This window comes from Mya arenaria, chromosome 6, assembly GCF_026914265.1.
Source record: "Mya arenaria isolate MELC-2E11 chromosome 6, ASM2691426v1".
In the NCBI taxonomy this organism is placed as follows: Eukaryota; Metazoa; Mollusca; class Bivalvia; order Myida; family Myidae; genus Mya; species Mya arenaria.
In genome coordinates this window covers 37,655,575-37,675,464 of record NC_069127.1, presented here as the reverse complement: position 1 = coordinate 37,675,464, position 19,890 = coordinate 37,655,575, and the positions used below count along the sequence as shown (strand labels likewise).

Below are 19,890 nucleotides of genomic sequence, written 5' to 3'. Positions count from 1 at the left end.
ACAATTGTGTGCAAGATGCAATGTATATTTATATTATAAAGAAACAAACATTGTCAATAAGATGTCAGATTTTTTATAAAAAAAGTAACGTGATTCCTTTGGCAATAAATATCAATACCAACATTTTGTTCTTCATCATTCATCAATTTAAAAAGGATAAATATACAATGTTGGAATACTATTAAGGAATGAGATAGCAACATATTGAATAAATAATTTATGATAATTGAAATAAAAAGGTTAAGGGAGGTAAGCGTGATTAGAATCTGCGCCGGTTTAAGTGACTATATTTAGACTGACTTCGTAGATGTCGCTTAAAAATAGACCACATCTTCATAATGGTAATTAGTTCACAAGGTAAGTAGAATTAGTCATAATTTTCCCATAAAATATGATGCCCTCTCGACCACACTGTCTTTCCGTTTCTAGTAGTGGACCAAATATTTATTGACATATCTGTATTCAGGGGCGTAGCTGGCCGTTTTTGAACTTAAGGCCCGATTGGGGATCAAAGGGGCGGATGCCCCTTTGTCAGGGGTCTGGGGGGCGAAGCCCCCCAGAAGCAATAAACAACCTGAGAATAAAATACTCTGAAAACGCCGTATTCTTATACTACGATATTTAATTTCTTTCACATAATATTTACCAATTTATAATTTACGGTAAGAGTTAAATAAACTCCATGTTTCTGCATTTGGCAGACGCGAATTTGTTGATGATTGTGTCGATGTCAACGTCTGCCTCTCGGTGAATGTGTAATATGCCCAGGTTAGACAACCTTTCACCGGTCATAGTACTGCGAAGGTACGCCTTTATGCGACGCATTGAGCTAAACGAGCGCTCACACGATGCAGACGTGGCTGGCATTACACAGAGTATCGACAGCACACGATGAATGCCGGGATAGGCTGTCCGTGGTGTTGCATCCAGCGTTGCTAGCAGCGTAGTAGGCTTTTGGATATCATCATTGGTCCAACGCACTTTCCATCGTCGAACCTCGTCAGCAAACGCTTCTTTCGGCGATTCTATATCGTCCTTAAAGCTGTTATAAATAACATCAGTCTGACCATCGTCAAGATCCCTCAACCGGACTGGTAAGAGCAACTGTGCACAGAACCGTTCTTGGTTGGCCATTACCCTGCTAGATACTTCTTCAATGAGGTGATCGACGAAAACATTGTACAAAGCAATGCGCCAGTATGTCTTCGGGTCTTCAACTTGGTAATTCGCCCTGTTCCGTTGACGTTGGTTCTGGCGAGGCACGCTTGCATCAATCTAATAAAGTAATTATGTCTTACGTTAAATGAATAATAGTTACGTAAGTTGAGCATGTAATCAATAAACACACTCTATGATGCGGACAGCATGGAATTGTTTCATTTTGCGCGGCCTCGGCTTCATAATGCAATGGTTAGAGTTGTAAACCGCTATAACCTCTCACTTATGAGGGTCGTGAGTTTATGTGAGAAACACTTGGTAGAACTACATGTATATATGTACGAGGGGCGATGTTTACAACTGATTATGAAACTATCCGTCTGCATATAAAACAACAGGAGATTATAGCTAGCAGAATATAACACACACACAAACAAGAAATGTTCGGTTGTGTAATTCTGAACGTTGACCACTTTGCCATTCTGTTTTTAGTTTCAGCGATCGTTATCTTAATATTTTGCTGAGGTCTCATTCAAAACAAGTCACATGTTCCTGGCAGGTTTCGTTGATGGATTCCATCAACGATACCTTCTATTGATGATCTAGCTTTATTCTAACTCGAGAATGATGTTTAAGTAAAGTAGAATATCATAATTATTCAAAATGTAATTGTTTACTTGGAACTCCGAAGCAATATCAGCTGCCTTCTGGAAAATGGCATCAAACACAGTTTCATCCATTCGCTCGGCTCGCAAGATGTCTACGACTACACCAGCCTCTCGTACAGCCTCAAGTAAATCCATACTAACCTAAAATTTAAAAAAAATCCTGATATGTTAAAAAAAAACATCAAAACAAATAAAAATGAGGCTCTAGTTTAAACGAGCACCAGGTTTTTTTTTAATATTTATGCAGAATGTAAGTGAATCATGCAAAGATCTTTTTGAGAATGAGATAGACCATGGCGATGACATATTTGCTACAGACGTACACCCTGGTCAGTTTAAATTGCAATATGTGTGATATTTTCATATTATTATACAGTGTATATCGGACCTGGCAATACCAAACGATCTTCGTATTTTGAAACGCAAAATACGAAATATTGTTTAATTTCTGACTTTTTTTAAATTAAGTATTAGTTTACGAATGACTAGTCTATGTGTATTTACTGCTTTGTATTATTATATACATGTAATACGTTTTTTAAATGAAGTTTACCTCCTGTAAGATTGCAGTCAATCCAACGAGGGAGCTGAGTACCTGTTCACATGCCACGAGTGTAAGGATAAACTCGAATCTCAGGATTGCACGCACGTGTTCTCCTGCTTTATCGTCACCATCTGCTTCCAATGTTTCCAAGGCATGGACGACAACTGCAAATGCCTGTGTGAACGTTGTGAGAGCGTCCGTGCGACTCATCCATCGCGTTTCGCAGAGAGTCTTCAACTTCTGGCGACCATCCATCTGGGCACGTGATACAGGATCCTGAGACAGCTCAGTAGCGAATGCATCTAAACGTTTCGCAGAGTAGGAAAATGCAAATCCAATATCCTGAACTGTTTTCATCATTGTTCTAACACATTGTAGTTTACATGTATGTACCAAAGGAAGTTTACCTCCTGTAAGATTGCAGTCAATCCAACGAGGGAGCTGAGTACCTGTTCACATGCCACGAGTGTAAGGATAAACTCGAATCTCAGGATTGCACGCACGTGTTCTCCTGCTTTATCGTCACCATCTGCTTCCAATGTTTCCAAGGCATGGACGACAACTGCAAATGCCTGTGTGAACGTTGTGAGAGCGTCCGTGCGACTCATCCATCGCGTTTCGCAGAGAGTCTTCAACTTCTGGCGACCATCCATCTGGGCACGTGATACAGGATCCTGAGACAGCTCAGTAGCGAATGCATCTAAACGTTTCGCAGAGTAGGAAAATGCAAATCCAATATCCTGAACTGTTTTCATCATTGTTCTAACACATTGTAGTTTACATGTATGTACCAAAGCCAAGTTCAAACAGTGAGACTTACAATGTACGTAGCTCGCAAGTGGTACACGTTCCCGTATCAGTGCTTGAACTCCATTGTATTTTCCTGCCATGTTCCCCGCTCCGTCATAGCACTGGGCACGCAGTTTCAAGATGTCCAATCCACAGTCTTGGAGATACTCTACAATGGCCTCAGCAAGATTAACGCCCTTAATTGATCTACAAGTAACAAAGCCAATGAATTTTTCATTAAGCTCATAACGTCCTTCGTTGACTGTAAGAAAGCGAATGCATATAGATAACTGTTCTTTTGTGGAGCAGTCGGTAGCTTCGTCGGCCATGATGGCGAAATATCCGGCTTCTTTACACTGTGTGAGGATACACTGAAGAACGTGATCGGCACATAACGTAATAATCTCATTCTGTATATCAGGCGATGTGTATTTGGCATTTTCTTTTCCGTTTCGGAGGTGATCTGCGAGTATGGGATCGTTTAACGCGTGGGATTGGAGAACCGCCATAAAATTACTCCTTTCTTCCGTGTGGCCTCTAACGGGTATGTTTTGTTTGGTAAGCAACAAAATAACTCTTATTATCTGTCCAAGAATATGTCTATTTCTTTTTACCAAGTCCTTGGTAAACGAAGATAGCTTACAGACAATAGACTCCTTCTTCCGTTTCATGACATCAACGAAATTTTCCGCCATAGCGACACAATTTCTGTGGACTTTGTCTATATGATGACGATTAACATTGGCTGACAAATTTTTCCAATCATTAAAAGGGAGCGTGGAAAAACATCTGGTCTTCCTTGTATCGAAGATCACGCAAGGGGCACACATCACGGAGTCCATATTTACCGAGTACCTCAACCACGGGAAGTCGTTCAACCACTTTGCGTTAAATGCTCTGAGTTTACCACCAATAAGCCTGTAAATCAAGAATAATTATGTCATTTGATACAATAAGGCCTACAATGAGGACTATTTTTGAAACAAATCACGCGGAAATCTACATAAGAAATTAAGAACACATCGACATGCGTTTTATTTTAACAAACTATATGTATTTGTTTTTCCAATAATTTTAATCGAAAGAAAAACAGAAAAGTCGTCAGTTTACCATCTCAGACAAGCTTACCGAAAACAATAGTTCACCCATTAAACTTGGTGCGTTACTTTATATGAGTAGTATACTTAATAAAAACAAAATAGCAACTCTCCCTTATCCTATTATTTAAGTTCTTTTTTTCTCTTAACACATCGCATAATGGTTTCAAATATAGATCTAGTTTCTTTTGTTTAAAAAAAATGACGTTTCAAAGGAAACACATTGGGTTAAATAATAATTAAATTCAATGTGAATGTCATTAGCATTTGCATAAAAGTGTCAAATTTACCTTGACGGAAACGTATAGGCATGTGCCTCAAGCCAGGACACGGTAAACAAACTCAGTTTCTCTTGTTCATCAAGTTTGACAATGGATCCAGATTTGGTAAAAAGGTCGGGGTAGGGCGGGTTGAAATTGTCCGAACTTGCCATTTTGGAATTTGCCGCTTTGTAAACATCATTCGGATACTGAGTTTCGTTACGATAAAGCGCTGTTGCAAAAAAGGGAAACAACTGTTGTCGAACTAAATCTATACTTCGCGTAAAAAGTGCGTTCACATATTACGGACATAATATTGACCCGACAAGGCGACAACCGCAAGTTCATATGAGACTTAACTGATTGAAGGTCTTTAAAAAGTTGTGGATGTAGCCCTCACCCCCCTCTGTCTTCATTTTTATTACATTTTTCGCATTTTTTTTAAATTTCATTTTTGACTATTTGAAAATATTTTTAAGGCCCGGGCCAGCTGTGCCTTATAGGAGCTACGCGCCTCTATTTGCAAATATCGTAGATTGTCTTGTTTTGGACCTTAAACCTTTTTATAGCCTTCATTAGTTGTCTTTTTTTCATTTGTAGGCAACTTTACATCTTTGAAAGATATGATACATACTATTTTGCAATAGTTTTCTATACCAATATTGTTTACTGTGTGTATTAATTTTCATGATGCTGTGTTGCTGCAGTAGAACATTCCTGATGAAACTATATTGGCTTAATCCTGCTAATGTACACCTGATGCTAGTTCACTGATCTTTTTTCATACTGCTGTTATGTAGGTGCTGCTGTTGCTGCTTTTTTCTTCTCTTTGTATATAATTGTTTTTGCACTGTGCAATATTTGATTGTTGTTATCGTCTCACCCTGAATTCTCAATATGTTTTCTCACATGTTTATTGCTTGGTAGTATAGTCCCTAGAGGTATCTGTGTGCATTTTTTGTCCAGAGCGTTTCTTGGTATTTTTGTGTAGGGGGCTGTCTGAAGTTCATTTTTAGTGAGGGTGGACAGCTGGCATCACCCAGGTTACCATGGTAACCAAGACAACAGCCAAGATGACCGCCGTTTTCTTAGCCCATAACTAGTCTTACAATATTTATTACACTATTTAACACAAACATTTATTGACTTAAATGTTTGAAGCAAGTTATGTACATATGCTAAGTTTTCTAACACACTGACCATCAAGGTCAGCAAAATTCAAGGTCAAGGTCATTTCAAGGTCGAAATGTGCATAAGTGCTAAAAGAGGACCACATACGGTGTAATAGTAAGAAACACCAGCCAATTACGTACCACCACCTTATTCTGATTTTTGCTGAAAAATGTTCTAGTTGTAATATTATTAAACAAGCAACATTTTTCAATAGACTATAAAGGCTATTTTGTATTTTGATGTTTTAGTCAATTTACATTGATGCTTCAAAACCTTATTTAATTATTATAATCATGGTCATGTATGAATCATTGAAATTTAAATGGTCCACTATTTAGGTCATCTATAGGTTACATACCACCTGAAAGTTATACCTCTAATAGGCATTAAAACCTGGGTGACAATAAGTGGATTTTGAGGCAACAAAAGTAGATTAAGCGATGCTATATTCCAAATTGTTCAGAAATTCGGTGTTATATAAAACTGGCGCTATAAACTTGGTGCGCACCATATAATCCAAGATGGCGCCCAAGATGGCGCTCAAGATAATAGATTGCCACCATAAATTGCAAATTCATATTAAATGTAAAAGTCGAATATGCCAATTATCCTTCAAAGGATACAAGTGAATATTCACATGGATATTACTTCTCCCATGATGTACTTCAAAGTGAAAAATGACATTGACTTCTTCAATGTTAAGGACAAGGTCATTTCAAGGTGGAAGTACAAAAAAACTAAAAAAATCTGTATACTTTTCTTCTTTCAAAGTTGTTTATGTTAAATTTCGATGAACAAATGTGGAAAAACTGTAAATTGTAGGTTATTTCACTCAAAATAATATTAAAGGGTATGTTTGTATCTATATTTACCATCACCATTGATTTGTAACATTACACAGTGCAAATGGTGATCTCACAATTGTTATTGCTGTAAGATTCGCGAAGGGTTGCGTTTTCGTGCCAATATATTCTTTTTAGAAATTTGTTTTAATGTTTATCACCGCACATTCATTCACAATATGATTACAGAGCTGGCCGTCATATATACGCATTATTTTATCAGTAGTCAGAGAAAAGTGTCAGATTTCATTAAAATAACTGGGGCCATACCAATACATGTGTATGCAATTCCATGATTTTTTTATGTTTTAATGTAACTGTTGGATCCAATGAACGATGTTTTGATTTTAAGAATTAACACACAAAACGGGCCAAATTAATGTTAAGACCAATACTTATCATACAAAAATGCAGTTAACCGTGATATAAGAGGGTTTGAATTTTGTGTTTTGAAAATTACGTAAACCGATTGGAAAAATCCTTATCTATCAAAGTTCTCGAGTAGTTGAATTTCATAGTCTTTTACTACACCAATTGCAGGAGCAGTCCAAACGAGTATTATCGTTTTATCTCTGGCATCAAGATTCTCTTCGGTTAAATTTAAAGCAGTCGGAGGATTTGGTTCTAAAATAAAGTTTAGACATGTTTGATTAAATGCATATTAATTTACTAATTTCAATAAAGAAGTTAGAACACAAGAAAAGCAAAATATCTCAGGTTATCGAATCTAAGCTGTGTATCTTTTGTATATCCTTTCACTGTATACAGGCTACATAAAGGTATGTTTCCAGGAATCTTACCTGTTGATTGTTCGACAGTAACCTCTTCTGACACAGTTTGACTTGGCGTTGGTCTATCGTAGAGCGAACCAACGCTTACACGGTAGACTCCTCCTGGTATAAGTTTATATAACGTAGTTTGCAACGATGTTGTCGATCTGCCGAACCCAGAATAAGAATATAACTTGAAATAATTAATTACATATTCAAGTATATTTTGGTGTTTTCCCTCTGCGGGTGGACTCCAAGATATGTTCATAGACGTTGTGTTCACCGTAAATTGTACATTCAAAACCCTCAACTGTGCATCTGAATCGAAAAAGAAACAATTCAGGTATTGAAAAATCAAATAACAGGACCATATATCATTAAATGTTTCTTAAACACTGAACTCACATATTTCTTAAAGGTGCCTTTAAACCAGGTAGACCTGTGTTAATGCATTTTGAATACTTACTTCATAAATGAATCCATTATGTTCTTACCATCATTGAAGCTTACATATATTTGTAATAAAGATTACCCCATGTTTACAAAGCTAGTGCCAAAATGTTTAAATTATAATTCTTCCTCTTAAATAACTTACACATAACCTTTTGACAATATTTCATCCGTTATCAGTTATCAGTTATACAGTTGATAATAAGAGATACACTTGACTGAGCTTATTTCTGTAGTTTTTCACATAAGTTATGAAATGCAATTTTAACATTTAATTATAAGATATTCGAAATCCAGACAGGAGTATTCAGACAGTAAACATGTCAAATAAAAATAAATTTAAAGAGCTGGTCTACTAAAATTTTATTCATGATATAACTCCGGAATATAAACTGTTTGTCTTAAGTAATTAAAGTCAACGTACCCAATATCCGCATCAATCTGAAGATGAACTCAACAGTAAGATATCTACTCAGTACCCTTGTTATCAAAGAGATCAATGTGAACATGGGAATGACGTAAATGGAAATTAGTTCATAATAAAGAGGTTATTAATTGGTTGCTGCTCACCATTTAAAATCATTACGTATTACGACCATTATGGACATCTTCCGGAGATAAATGCATAATGGCAAGCATCAACCAAAATCATTTATTTGTAAATACATACCAGGAAAACAGTTTCCGCCATGTGTTGAAAATCCATTTGAATCATAGAAACCGTATGTACATCTACATTTATCATCGAAACACCTAACATTTGTATTAGAACATTCAGAAGCAGCTCTGCATGAAACTCCAAGGGCTTTGTCTGAAAAAATGTGTGTGTTGAGTGAGTTTTATTTAATATCCGATAAAATTTATGTTGAATAAGACATGAATCAATTGCTTGTTTATTAGCATAATTACCTACAAACGCTGCTTTAGACCTTTTTATGAATATAGTTGATCTTATTTTTTGGCAGACATTTTGAAAATGCTCTAATGCAAATTTCCTTTTTTGATCAATTTTATGAAAACATTGTGTGAAATGTAAATATAAAATTTATTTTAAAATGTATAGTACGTGTTGTGTTTACATTTTAAATGCATGTATTGTTAGAGGTGGATTTATTACTATTTGATAAACAACTACAACAAAGGCCAGGCCGTCCAAGACACCAACATTATGATTGGACAATGACAATGTTATGATTATAAACCCATTTTTTCATAGAAATATTACAGAATGATGTTGTTCCAGCATTAGCTTGCTTAGCTTTACGTTAAGAAAGTTTTATCATTTTGTTTTCATAAGTTTGAACTTATTCATAACAATGTTAATTGTGTTCTTGAAATGTAATTTACATACATAAAGAACAATGAGTGTCGTTTACTGGTCGAAGGCAACAAAGAAGTCGCATGCTCCTTTGCCGAGCCGTGCAAAAGTAATTATGTTTACAATGTTTTTAAACACTGTTACTAGTAACATTATACCTTCTGACCGCAAGATAATAGGGGTAAGGGGTACTATGCAGTGTTATGGTCCTAGATCAAACCCGATCTCAAGTTATTTTGTGTACAGTAGTTTGTTGTTTGTGACCTTGACAAAAAGGCGTCATTGTTCTATATCAAATATTTCTTTAGTTATGTGTGGAAAAGACTTGGTCGGTCGACCGTCAGACTATGGATTTGTTTTGCATTTTTGCCCCTTTTTAAAAACGAATAGGGTGATTAAAGAAAAAAAATGATAATCGATGACCAAAACATGATTTAACACAAGGAGATAATAACAACAGCGAAATTCAATACTTTTAGTACCTTTTTAGTCAATAGGAAGAAAACGACGTAAACATTCGCACTTCAGGTATGGCCAAAGATATGTATTTGCACTTTTACATGAAATGTCGAATGGTTACGTTTTCAAACTAGCAAGAGCATAACGCAACATTTCTTAAACTTGCGAAACATGAGTAATGTTCTCTGCAATACAGGTGCAGTTTGGTGGTATCTTTTAACAGTTTGTGAATCATTCTTAAGGTTATAAGGTTATCTGTATGTAAAATCCACGCTGAACAGGCCTACAACGACACAAAGCCTATGTCTGACAATCACTTTTCAAAATAAGAGCTAAACAGGGTATACTTTGTCTTTGGATAAACAGGTATATTGGTATCATAATAAATAACTTCTTACTTGCTGCACATTTAACAACACCGTTAACAGTCTCATCATGAAAGCCACTATTACATCGACAGTCAGCAGTGCTTTCACAATTTGCATTTGGATCCTTGCATTGGTCTCTGCCCGAATAGACGTTGTCACAATAAGAAAACAAAGGGATTTCTGTAAGAAAACAAGGACAATGTCAACTGGAAAGAGATACCGAATATATAAAATAATTTTCAATTGTTTTTTACCTTGTTCTTATTGAAATACACTTGTTTATCAATCTTTATACTATTTTAATCTAAACATAACTTTGAATTTAAAATATCTTAACATATTACATCAATAATCAAATTGGCTTGTGATTATTCCGAATAATCTTATTATAAATTTTGTCTGACTTTTTCTGATTTACAGTACCTGTTGCTCAAAATTACCGTACCCACTATGTTTTTAAGGCATTTCTTGAATTCAGTGCGTTTACATACTTAGTCTGCAAACTCTTCTCTGTGCAGTAGTTGTCTCAAAATAATCTTGTCCACACATGCATTTTCTGCCTTCTATCTTCCCAAATCCAATGCAAATAGCATATTCTGTAGCACAGGCATCCCCACTAGTGCAGTTGCCACCGAGTTCAACCTCTGAAATAATTATCATAGTTAGTTCACATTTTTTATTCAAAAACTTATATTTTTCAAAGCTCACATTTGTATCAAGATTATTCACTACGTTCATTATATAAATCGTGTCTTTGAGTTCACTGATAAATATACAAAAAAAGGAGTAACTTTAAATGGTAGTTTAAATTGGTTACTATTAAAAAACATATAAATATTTACCAGCCATTACATACTAATAGAGCAACCTTAGACCAAACTATGGTGGCATATAACTACCGTAAGATAACCTGTTAATGTTCGCGAACTGTTTCGTGTTAACCACTTAATTTTCTTGATAATAACTGGCTTGAAAGTACCCAGATCTGCCACCTGTTACATGTTTAGCAGTACAAAATAAAAAGGTCAACTAGTTATGGTTTACGAATTCCAATTAATAAGTAACATAATAACTGGTTAACTAGATAAGATTCGTTTTACTACTTATCTATAAATGCATTTTTACTTTTGGCAGTAACTGGTAAACGGTTATCTAGTTATAGTTTGCGAATTACACTGAGTAGGTAGATACGATTCGTGTTACCAGTTACCTATTGCATTTCAGATTTAGGCGCTAACAGGTTATCTAGTATACGAATTCCACTTAGTAAGTAACATACTAACTGGTTAACTAGATAAGATTCTTGGTACCACTTACTAAGTGGAATTCGAAAATCATAACAAGATAAACAGTTGTATAAATCTGTTTTTAGATAAGTGGTAACACGAATCTTATGTATTTCGTTAGATACAGCCCAAAATATATAATTAACGTGCTAAATTGACTTTTATTGAATAACGTACTGTATGGCCGGCTACGATGAATTTGTGTAAAATGTTATTGTAAGTAAATATGTCAGTGCTACAAAATGACTAATCTGAATATTGCCTTAAATACGTGTTCGATTTCAGCAGCTTTCTCCGAGTTATCCGGTTCCCCCTACAAAAACAAAACCACATCCTCGTGCTACGTTGTTCCAACGAGAGTAAATGACCATAAGGTAATTTAACTTTATTCACATTCGTTAAAAAAATAATTGCAGCGTAAACTAAATAAGTTTAAACTGAATTACAATTAACCAAAAAGCATTTTACAGAAATCATAAAACGTTTTGCGTATAATTTTGAGTTGGAATGAGATTACGCCGCTCAATTTTGTCATGGAATTCGACTAGTGCGTTTTCATTCTATAACTGATTAAGCAAAACAGATAAAATATTATTTATACCTTTTTTGATATAATGTTCTTACAAAATAATCGCGCCTATCGTGTTTTATAATCGTAAAACTTTGCCATCTAGCAATGGGTTTATTTTTATAATTGTATTAAATGATAGACTGGGAGATCGCCCTGATTTCTCTCTGCTCTTGTGTTAAAGGCAGTTTGTATTTCACTCGTTTCAAACAGCAATGTTTTAACAATTTGGTACTGATATATACCGTAAAACAAACCTGATATATACATTTTGATGTAATTTAATCGCTGGCAAAACGATCAATGACAGCCCACTACTGACGCTGATATTGTTGTTTTTACTGTCATTTTAAAAGGAACCTATTCACTTCCGTACATATTTTGCACAGAGGTTCAGTAGACATAAATTGACGTTTTTTGTAATATAATTGGAAAACAATATATTTATCCGTGACCGCATTTTTTAAACTAAAACATTTTTGAAATCGTTGTCTCTTCCAACTTGCTTTGTAAAATGCTTCATGTATTGTCATGATAAACATTTTCTTCATTAGTACGTATGCAATCGATTTATTGATAAGCAATATAAATCATGGATGATATATCTATATCACTATGTACTTTGTTGTTTGTTATTGTTTTGTACAAAGATATATTTTCAGAATAAATCTTCCCCTATAAGCCTTGTAAAGCATTTATTTCTCGGCAAACGTTTCTAGATTGCTACTGATATTCAGTAGCAAAGTTTTCAAGAGCATGCAAAGCATAGACTGCCATCTTAGAAATGAATCTCGTTTAAGTAAGCTGGAAAAGGCCGCCATGTTTGTCACGGTTTTGAACAAAATGAAAATTTAAACGATTATTTTTTGAGTAGTGTTTTAGGTTAAGTAACTTTTTGTAACTTGTCAGATGCTTATATGACTACAAAATGCAGCATGATGATTACAAAAATAAAGTTATTTTAAGCCACTTTACGCATTTTTAAAAAAACTGCATCATAACGGACTAATAGTCTCGATTTTTCCCAAAGAGACAGTCATATAGCCTTTGAAAATATATAGCTAAAATAACACATAATTATGATATGCAAATCGAAATTAAGTCTGAAATCTAGCTTATGAAATATCCAACGAAACCAGCTGAATCCCATAATAACCTTGACAATGGCCAATAGTTTAATGTCTGGTGTCATCCTGCTTAAATAAGCAAAGCAGACATCACCGTTTGGCACCTGACCGGAGACATATTTGTTACGATGAAGAACTGTAACAAACTAAATCAGATTATATACTATTTTGCCTCTTTATCGTCATGGCGAATGGATTGAAAAAAATGGAAACAAATTGTGAACAATAAAAAGAAATGGTTAAAGTTCTTTGATATATCTGAACGCTTCTTGACAAATGGATATATAAATAATTTATAATAATGGTTTGTGTTTTAATTGATGATCCGTGCAGTGTTTATGGGATTATATGCGAATCTTGAAGCTGTACAATTGGTTTGCCGCGAGGTCAAAAACAGTGTAATTCATATCAATTTTATTGTCATGTTACTCAATTCCAGCGTAAAATCGAAGAAAATCAAAATGAATCATCGCCGGATAATAACTATTTACAAGCGAACTTTTTATGTCAAATTAATGTCAAATTAATGTAAAACGTTAGCAATATGAATGTTTACTGAACCACGCCTGGTGTCTTCTTTATACTGTCTTCATAATCACTGACCGAGACGGTTCATATTGCCCATTCCTCCATTTTTTTCAAACACAGGACTCTTTCCACAAATACCACAGAATCTGAATTGCATAAACGCGTCGCACAGGGCTTTGTATCATCGAACATTATTACCCGATGTGCTACCGACGGGTTCCTTGAACAAATCTTCTCGTGATACGAATTCCCATCTCACGAAAACAGGATGTGACTTGTGCTTTTGTTTCTGGTATCTTTGACAATATTACTATGGAATAAGCCGTAGCAGATAACACTTTAAACTCTTGAAACGAACGAACCCCTTTACTTGAAAAGTCCGTTCTGTGCAGGAGAACATAATATACTTGAAATCTCGCTTGGTGGGAAACAACTTGTTATTCTTTTGTCTATCTAACGGATTATTCCAAATGAGCGACGTGTGGAAGATTGTGAACAATCCCTTCCCATATACTTTCGCGCTGTTTTTCAAATAGAAAATCACTATGAATCTATAAAAACTGTGAGCACTTCTAACTAGAATGGTGAAACAGATTTATTTCTCTTATGAAACACCTAGGTTATTCGTTATAAACTTCGAGAATTCTCAAGTATGAGTATTACATTGATAGTTTGCTTCAAAAAGAAACATTGAATAGTAAAACATCTTCTATTAACGATTATGAATATTTCAACTGTCTGGCGACCAGCTGGGCCATATTACAAAGCTACATCTGGATCATTTTGTCAACAGGCTCGAATGCGATACTTTTTCAAATAATTAACAAGTCCATTAAAACGTCAATACAATTGTAGATACAAACTATGAAACCTTTTAAAGAAAATTATTTGTGTGTTTTAAATTCTCGATGAATTAAGAAATCGCTTTGCTGCACTGTTGATTAGTTAATCTGTGACCATTAATGCAATATTCAGTAACAACTATGTGCGTGTTGGATATGATCGATTTAGCAGATCATTGTCAGACCACATTATTCAATAAATGAAATTGTAAGTAATATCGCGTTGTTTCCTATTGTTTTCGATGAAAGTGAAATTAAAACTGTTTAAACAAAAGATCCTCGAAGATTTGTTATCAACGTACATAAATTTTTACATTAAAAAACGTACGATGCACGTTGCATTTGAGTCGACACTGTGTAAAACAATATTTAATGAATAGTTTTTATTTTACATCCGGCCCAAGTAATTCACTTAAGTGAAAGTGAAAGTAAAACGTTAACGAAAAGAACATTAATCAAATCGTTCTAGCCTAACATTGCACACTCGCTGTTGCATATTTTAACTTAACAAGATCATGTTTACTAAGCAAACAATGCTTGGACAACTTCTGTTATACCAATAATACCCTTCTTAGTGGTAACATGATAGTATATCTCCAATTACATGGCCAAATTTAGGCTAGGGCAACCAAAACTACATAGGTTTTGAAGAATGACCACTGAGTGTAACCAACATACATGGGTCATGCGCGAGACATGCCGACTTCTCCTCGTGATTATTTATGCGAACATTTGTCTTAATTCAACCAGTGTTCCAAGTTACATCCCATACAAGCCAAATTTTGAACAATGACCTACAGTGTGATGTTTAGCTTTGACGAACTGTATGGGTCTTGAATGGAACATGCCTCCTTGATTTCAGGCACAGTAATGCCTGTTCCTTTTAATTTCCCTTCCGCATGGTCAAATAACTAAATTTCTACATAAGTAATTCTGTTTGATGTATACAAGGTCAAATCTTCATAACTGAAAACAAAAACTATTATTATTCAAATAATTATGAATTTAAACAATTTACACTATATGTTATAACAACTTTTATTAAGATATTCTAAATAGATAATTACTTGGTAAGCATTGCGTTTGATATTGTCCTGTCACTGTGTAGTGTGTTGTAGAGTTACATTCAGAGATGCCGCTCCGAGTGCAAACTTCCCCGATGGCGCAGATGTCGGTACAGGTTTCTCCTAATCCATCGCAAATCCTTGTTAGTGACACCAAAATCATCACCTGAAACGTCGAATCAATCCGGCAATGGGCGTGCCCTGTACTTATCAATTTACAAAAGCTATTACGAATACAAAATATTTGAATCTGTATTTACAGACAGTGGCTGTATTATATAAACGTTTTTATGCTGTTTAGGTTTACACTAACCTTAAACCTGCCTTTATTAGAACTTAAAAAATGTATTATGAACCACCGGGTTAACACCCCTAAACCCTCAGAACAAGTCATTTGCGATTACAAGTCAATTATATACTTACAATATTGCAATTTCCAATAGGACAATGGCTGCGCGGCGTATAGCTCACGCTCTTGACCATGAATCTGGTTTTGATTCGATCTCAGTTTTTTTACACTTCTTCATTCTTGGTATCATTATGGAATGGTGAGCCATTAGTATTTGAGTGCATCTATAAATTTTAAATCGTTGAAAATTAAAAAAGCAACATTATTTTCAGGTAACCATACCGTTTACCCCACCCCAAACCACATTTGTAAATTGTTCTACAATGTTTATTATTATATAACGTTTAGATTTACTGTCAAATCGTTTTAAGATTCAATGCAGCACCAAACAACTATATATATGCACAAACATCGGCGAAATAATGTTTCAATATATTTACATGAAAATATTCCTTGTGTGACCCTTTTATAAAATTTGTGTTTATAATTTATTATATTTTCTTATGTAAATAATTATAGAGAGATTTTTTGATATTTTATTTCTATAATTTCTTAATTGTTTTACAATTACTGTAAAAATCAACTTCAAATTTCATGAACTTATTCACATCAACAATGTGATCTTTTGTGAAAAGTCACGTTTTTATACGAGCGGGAAGTTTTATAGGTTCACTTGCCGCTAACAGGCAGGAGGCATTCAGTATGCATTTCGATCAATATCATTATAACCCTTTGTCCAATCGGATGAGCGACGATATATGGCCATCTTGGCCCTCTCTTTTATATTCAATATGGTCACCTAAACAAGGAGGTTATAAATATCTTCAAGAGCATAACTTGTTCGAACAGCATGAAAAGATATAAGGTATCAGGTAATTGTTTTTAAATGTTACGTAAATCATGTCTTGATTTTCAGATATAATTTATAAAGACAGTATTGATCAAAAGCTATCAATGGTATTTCAATTGAATTTGACAATCTGCACGACGTTGATATTAATATGCCGCAGTATAATGTTAATTACTGCTTAAATATGTTATTGTTAAGCAAAAGATAATTTACAAGATATATAAATAAAAGAAGGCTGATATTCATTCATTTTGATAAAATATGGTTTAAGGATATGGTTCCCTGAGGATCTTCCTGTAGTTTTATACTCATCTGTCTTGTAGTTGTTGTGTAAATTGTAAAGTTGCTAAGATATTTCTGATTATATAAAGTAAAGATAACATTGTTATTTTTGTTAAAAATAAGTGTGTTTAAGAACATTTGTAATATTACAAGGATACCATAATGATGAGCGAAATGTATTGTCTTGGTTGTTTCGGTAAACCATTTATATTCTTATTAAATTTTCGTCAGTACAACTTTCCTAAAACTTACAAATGATTTTGTGGGGGACAAGCAGGTCCAAAAAACACACAACACTGTTGACTATATTTTCTCTTGAAATTGCTTATTATTGATTTGCATGTACCTATGTAACTTTTTGTTAATGTATTGAGTATCGTAAAATATCGATTTTGTCAAAACAGTGCACCTTTAAGTTGATGCGTTTTAAGATCTAAGGGAAAATGATTTTGAATTATGTTTCAAAGCAAATAATAATGTCTGACTTTTTGCTGGTCAATGTGAAGTCAGGCAAGATGTCCTCCTGTTGATTTGAATCATTTAATGTACCCTAAAATACTTGTTTGCCTCTTATGATTTTGGGAAATTGCTAACTGATGATGATGGTCATTCAAACATCAAACATCATTTTTGTTGTTTAATGCGGATGACAAGGCCATTTTTGCTGAAATATAGATATACTATTCTCCCACCTCAGATAAGTAGATCCAGAAAATTAGCCATGCTAGAAACTCTTTTTCTCTCACCTCAGATAAGTAGATCCACTAATTTTACCATGCTAGAACTTCTTATCTTGCCCACGGCGAAGATAAAATGCCCGTATTGAACTCCTTTTAATGGTCGCCACTGTCGTTTGTAGCATCAAGGAAACATTGTCTTGTGACAATATTTAGAACGATAATTAATTATTTCTCGCTTCAAATGTCACCATTAAACAGTTTGCACGCACCTTTCAAGAAATAATGTTTCACTCTCCTTAGAACTATTTTAAGACTGATTTGACTATTAACATAATCTGAATCACTGCGCGCATATCCATGACAACCACAATTTATCGCATATCCATTACGCAATTACTTTCACAAAGCACAAAAGAGTTCCAGCAAAAAACACATTATTACTTAATTTTGTTTAACGAGGTTGGAGAAAAGCATCCAACATAGCCGCTCGTGTAAGATAGGTTCATCCCGACCCTCGCGCAAAGTGTTTTATGGAAACTCGGTGAACCTCGTTTCCGCAAAACACCCTACGCTCGGGTCGGAATGAACATATCTTACACTCGGCCATGGAAGATACTCATAATCTTGCCCACAGGCAAAAATAAAAAAGTACCCGTATGAAACTGTCGTCTGTACCATCATAGAAACCTTGTCTTGTGTCAATATTAAGAATGCTAATTAGTTATTTTTCGCTTCAAATGTCACCATAAAAATGTTTTCACGCACCTTTTAAGAAATAATGCTTCACTCCACTCAGAACAATTTAAAGACCGATTTGACTACTGACATAATCTGAATCAATGCGCGCATATTCATGACAACCACCAAATAGCACTTATCCATACGCATTTATTTTCACTACGCACAATAGAGTTCCAGCAAAAAATACATTTTTACTTAATTTTGTTTAACTGAGGTGGGAGAAAAGCATCTACCATAGCCGCTCGCGCAGGGTGTCACAAAACACTCAACGCTCGGGTCGGGATGAACCTATCTTACACTCTTGGCCATGGAAGATACTTTAACAACCAGCTGTGGGTGCAATGACCCGATAGAGTTGTCGTCTGCAAGCAAACACCAAAAAAAAATAGATAGTTATTAGTTTGAGGCTCAAGATGAGTTTTAGGAATATGCTCCTTTTTATTTCGATAGTTATCATCTTGAGTGTCTAGAGTTCATAAACTTTCTGATATGAAATGACACCAAAACATTCCTTATCGACCAAGCAACAGGTGCTATGTATTTAGTCATTAACAAAACTCGTTATTGTTACCATTGTTATACAATTGAGTCTCTTTGATCCAATGATATACCCTATTCGTATGCATGGTTTTGCAGCTTATACGTTGTAATACATTGTACGGTCACTACATAATATGTCTACAATACCAATTCAGTATCAACCGTACTATGTCATTGATTCCATTTTTAGGAGCTGGTTAACTGCGCCAAACATCTTGGTTTTTTTGACGACGAACCGCTTCAAAGCACGATATAACTTCATTGCATTTTTTTAAATTAGAATTGCTTCCTCTCAATGCATCTTTCTTATGTGAGTTTTTGATTGTTAAAATAAAACTGAGTTACTTAATTGTTGAAAATAACCTAAACAAATGCTATGAAAAATATTTACCACTGTCCAGATACGCCCGATGTCCTGCTCTGTCATCATAAGTTATCAATATCTCAATTTACACACACTATGTAAGTTCGTTTTTATTTAGTTTTCTGTTTAAATCTCATTCCCTGCAATTTCTTAAAGAATAAGCCATCTTATATTGATATTAAAGAATAAGATTACGCTAACTTCCTCATTACTCCATTTATTTGTTAACAAAAGAATAAACCGTGCAACGCCAAATATTTAAAGCTAGTTGAATCAATTTGATGCACCAAATTGATAATATAGTCAATATGCTTAATTATAATGTTTAACCCTAGCGTTTGTGAATTCAAAACAACGGCTTGATTTCATAAAATACACATAACAAAGCAGTAAATGCACATCCATATCTACTGTTTATATACTCGAAGGAAAAATACAACACGCCCTTCTTTATTGGCCTTTTATACATATTTGATGTTTATTACAATATAAAAGTATGATTTAATATGATTGCAAAACATTAATTCATTTGGCTTTAAATGGGCTTGATGGTAGCAATAATGTGGTAGGTTTGGCTCTGAATGGTCTTAACTAGAGTTGTATATGTATGGTCGTGGTATCGGTTTGGCCTGTAGTGTTGCCACGATGTGATGATGCTTAACTAGAACAGCACATGCTTTTGATTCGCTCAAAATGGTTCTGATGATTTTTAAAATGTAGTATTTATGCAATGAATAAGGCTTTGTTGTTGCTTTTACTCTAAATGGGCTTCA

At 34.6% G+C, this 19,890-nt stretch overlaps 2 protein-coding genes across 3 annotated transcripts; both read right to left on the bottom strand.

Annotated features, from left to right (window-relative positions):
- Nucleotides 1-614: 614 nt before the first annotated feature.
- Nucleotides 615-2,741, bottom strand: LOC128239245 (52 kDa repressor of the inhibitor of the protein kinase-like). Its single transcript, XM_052955794.1, has 3 exons — nucleotides 2,380-2,741; nucleotides 1,836-1,967; nucleotides 615-1,275 (listed from the first exon to the last, which is right to left on the bottom strand). The coding sequence occupies exons 1-3, from the start codon at nucleotides 2,728-2,730 to the stop codon at nucleotides 670-672; spliced, it is 1,089 nt and encodes a 362-aa protein (XP_052811754.1). The 5' UTR covers nucleotides 2,731-2,741; the 3' UTR covers nucleotides 615-669.
- A 3,884-nt stretch (nucleotides 2,742-6,625) lies between these two features.
- Nucleotides 6,626-19,345, bottom strand: LOC128236506 (uncharacterized). Of its 2 annotated transcripts, XM_052951392.1 has the most exons (8): nucleotides 19,145-19,345; nucleotides 15,735-15,884; nucleotides 15,315-15,477; nucleotides 10,388-10,540; nucleotides 9,927-10,076; nucleotides 8,422-8,562; nucleotides 7,332-7,619; nucleotides 6,626-7,155 (listed from the first exon to the last, which is right to left on the bottom strand). In XM_052951392.1, exons 2-8 carry the CDS (start codon nucleotides 15,792-15,794, stop codon nucleotides 7,013-7,015), a joined length of 1,098 nt encoding a protein of 365 aa, XP_052807352.1. In that variant the 5' UTR covers nucleotides 15,795-15,884; nucleotides 19,145-19,345; the 3' UTR covers nucleotides 6,626-7,012. The 2 variants fall into 2 exon arrangements, with proteins under 2 accessions (XP_052807352.1, XP_052807353.1); XM_052951393.1 differs by lacking the exon at nucleotides 15,735-15,884.
- Nucleotides 19,346-19,890: the final 545 nt, after the last annotated feature.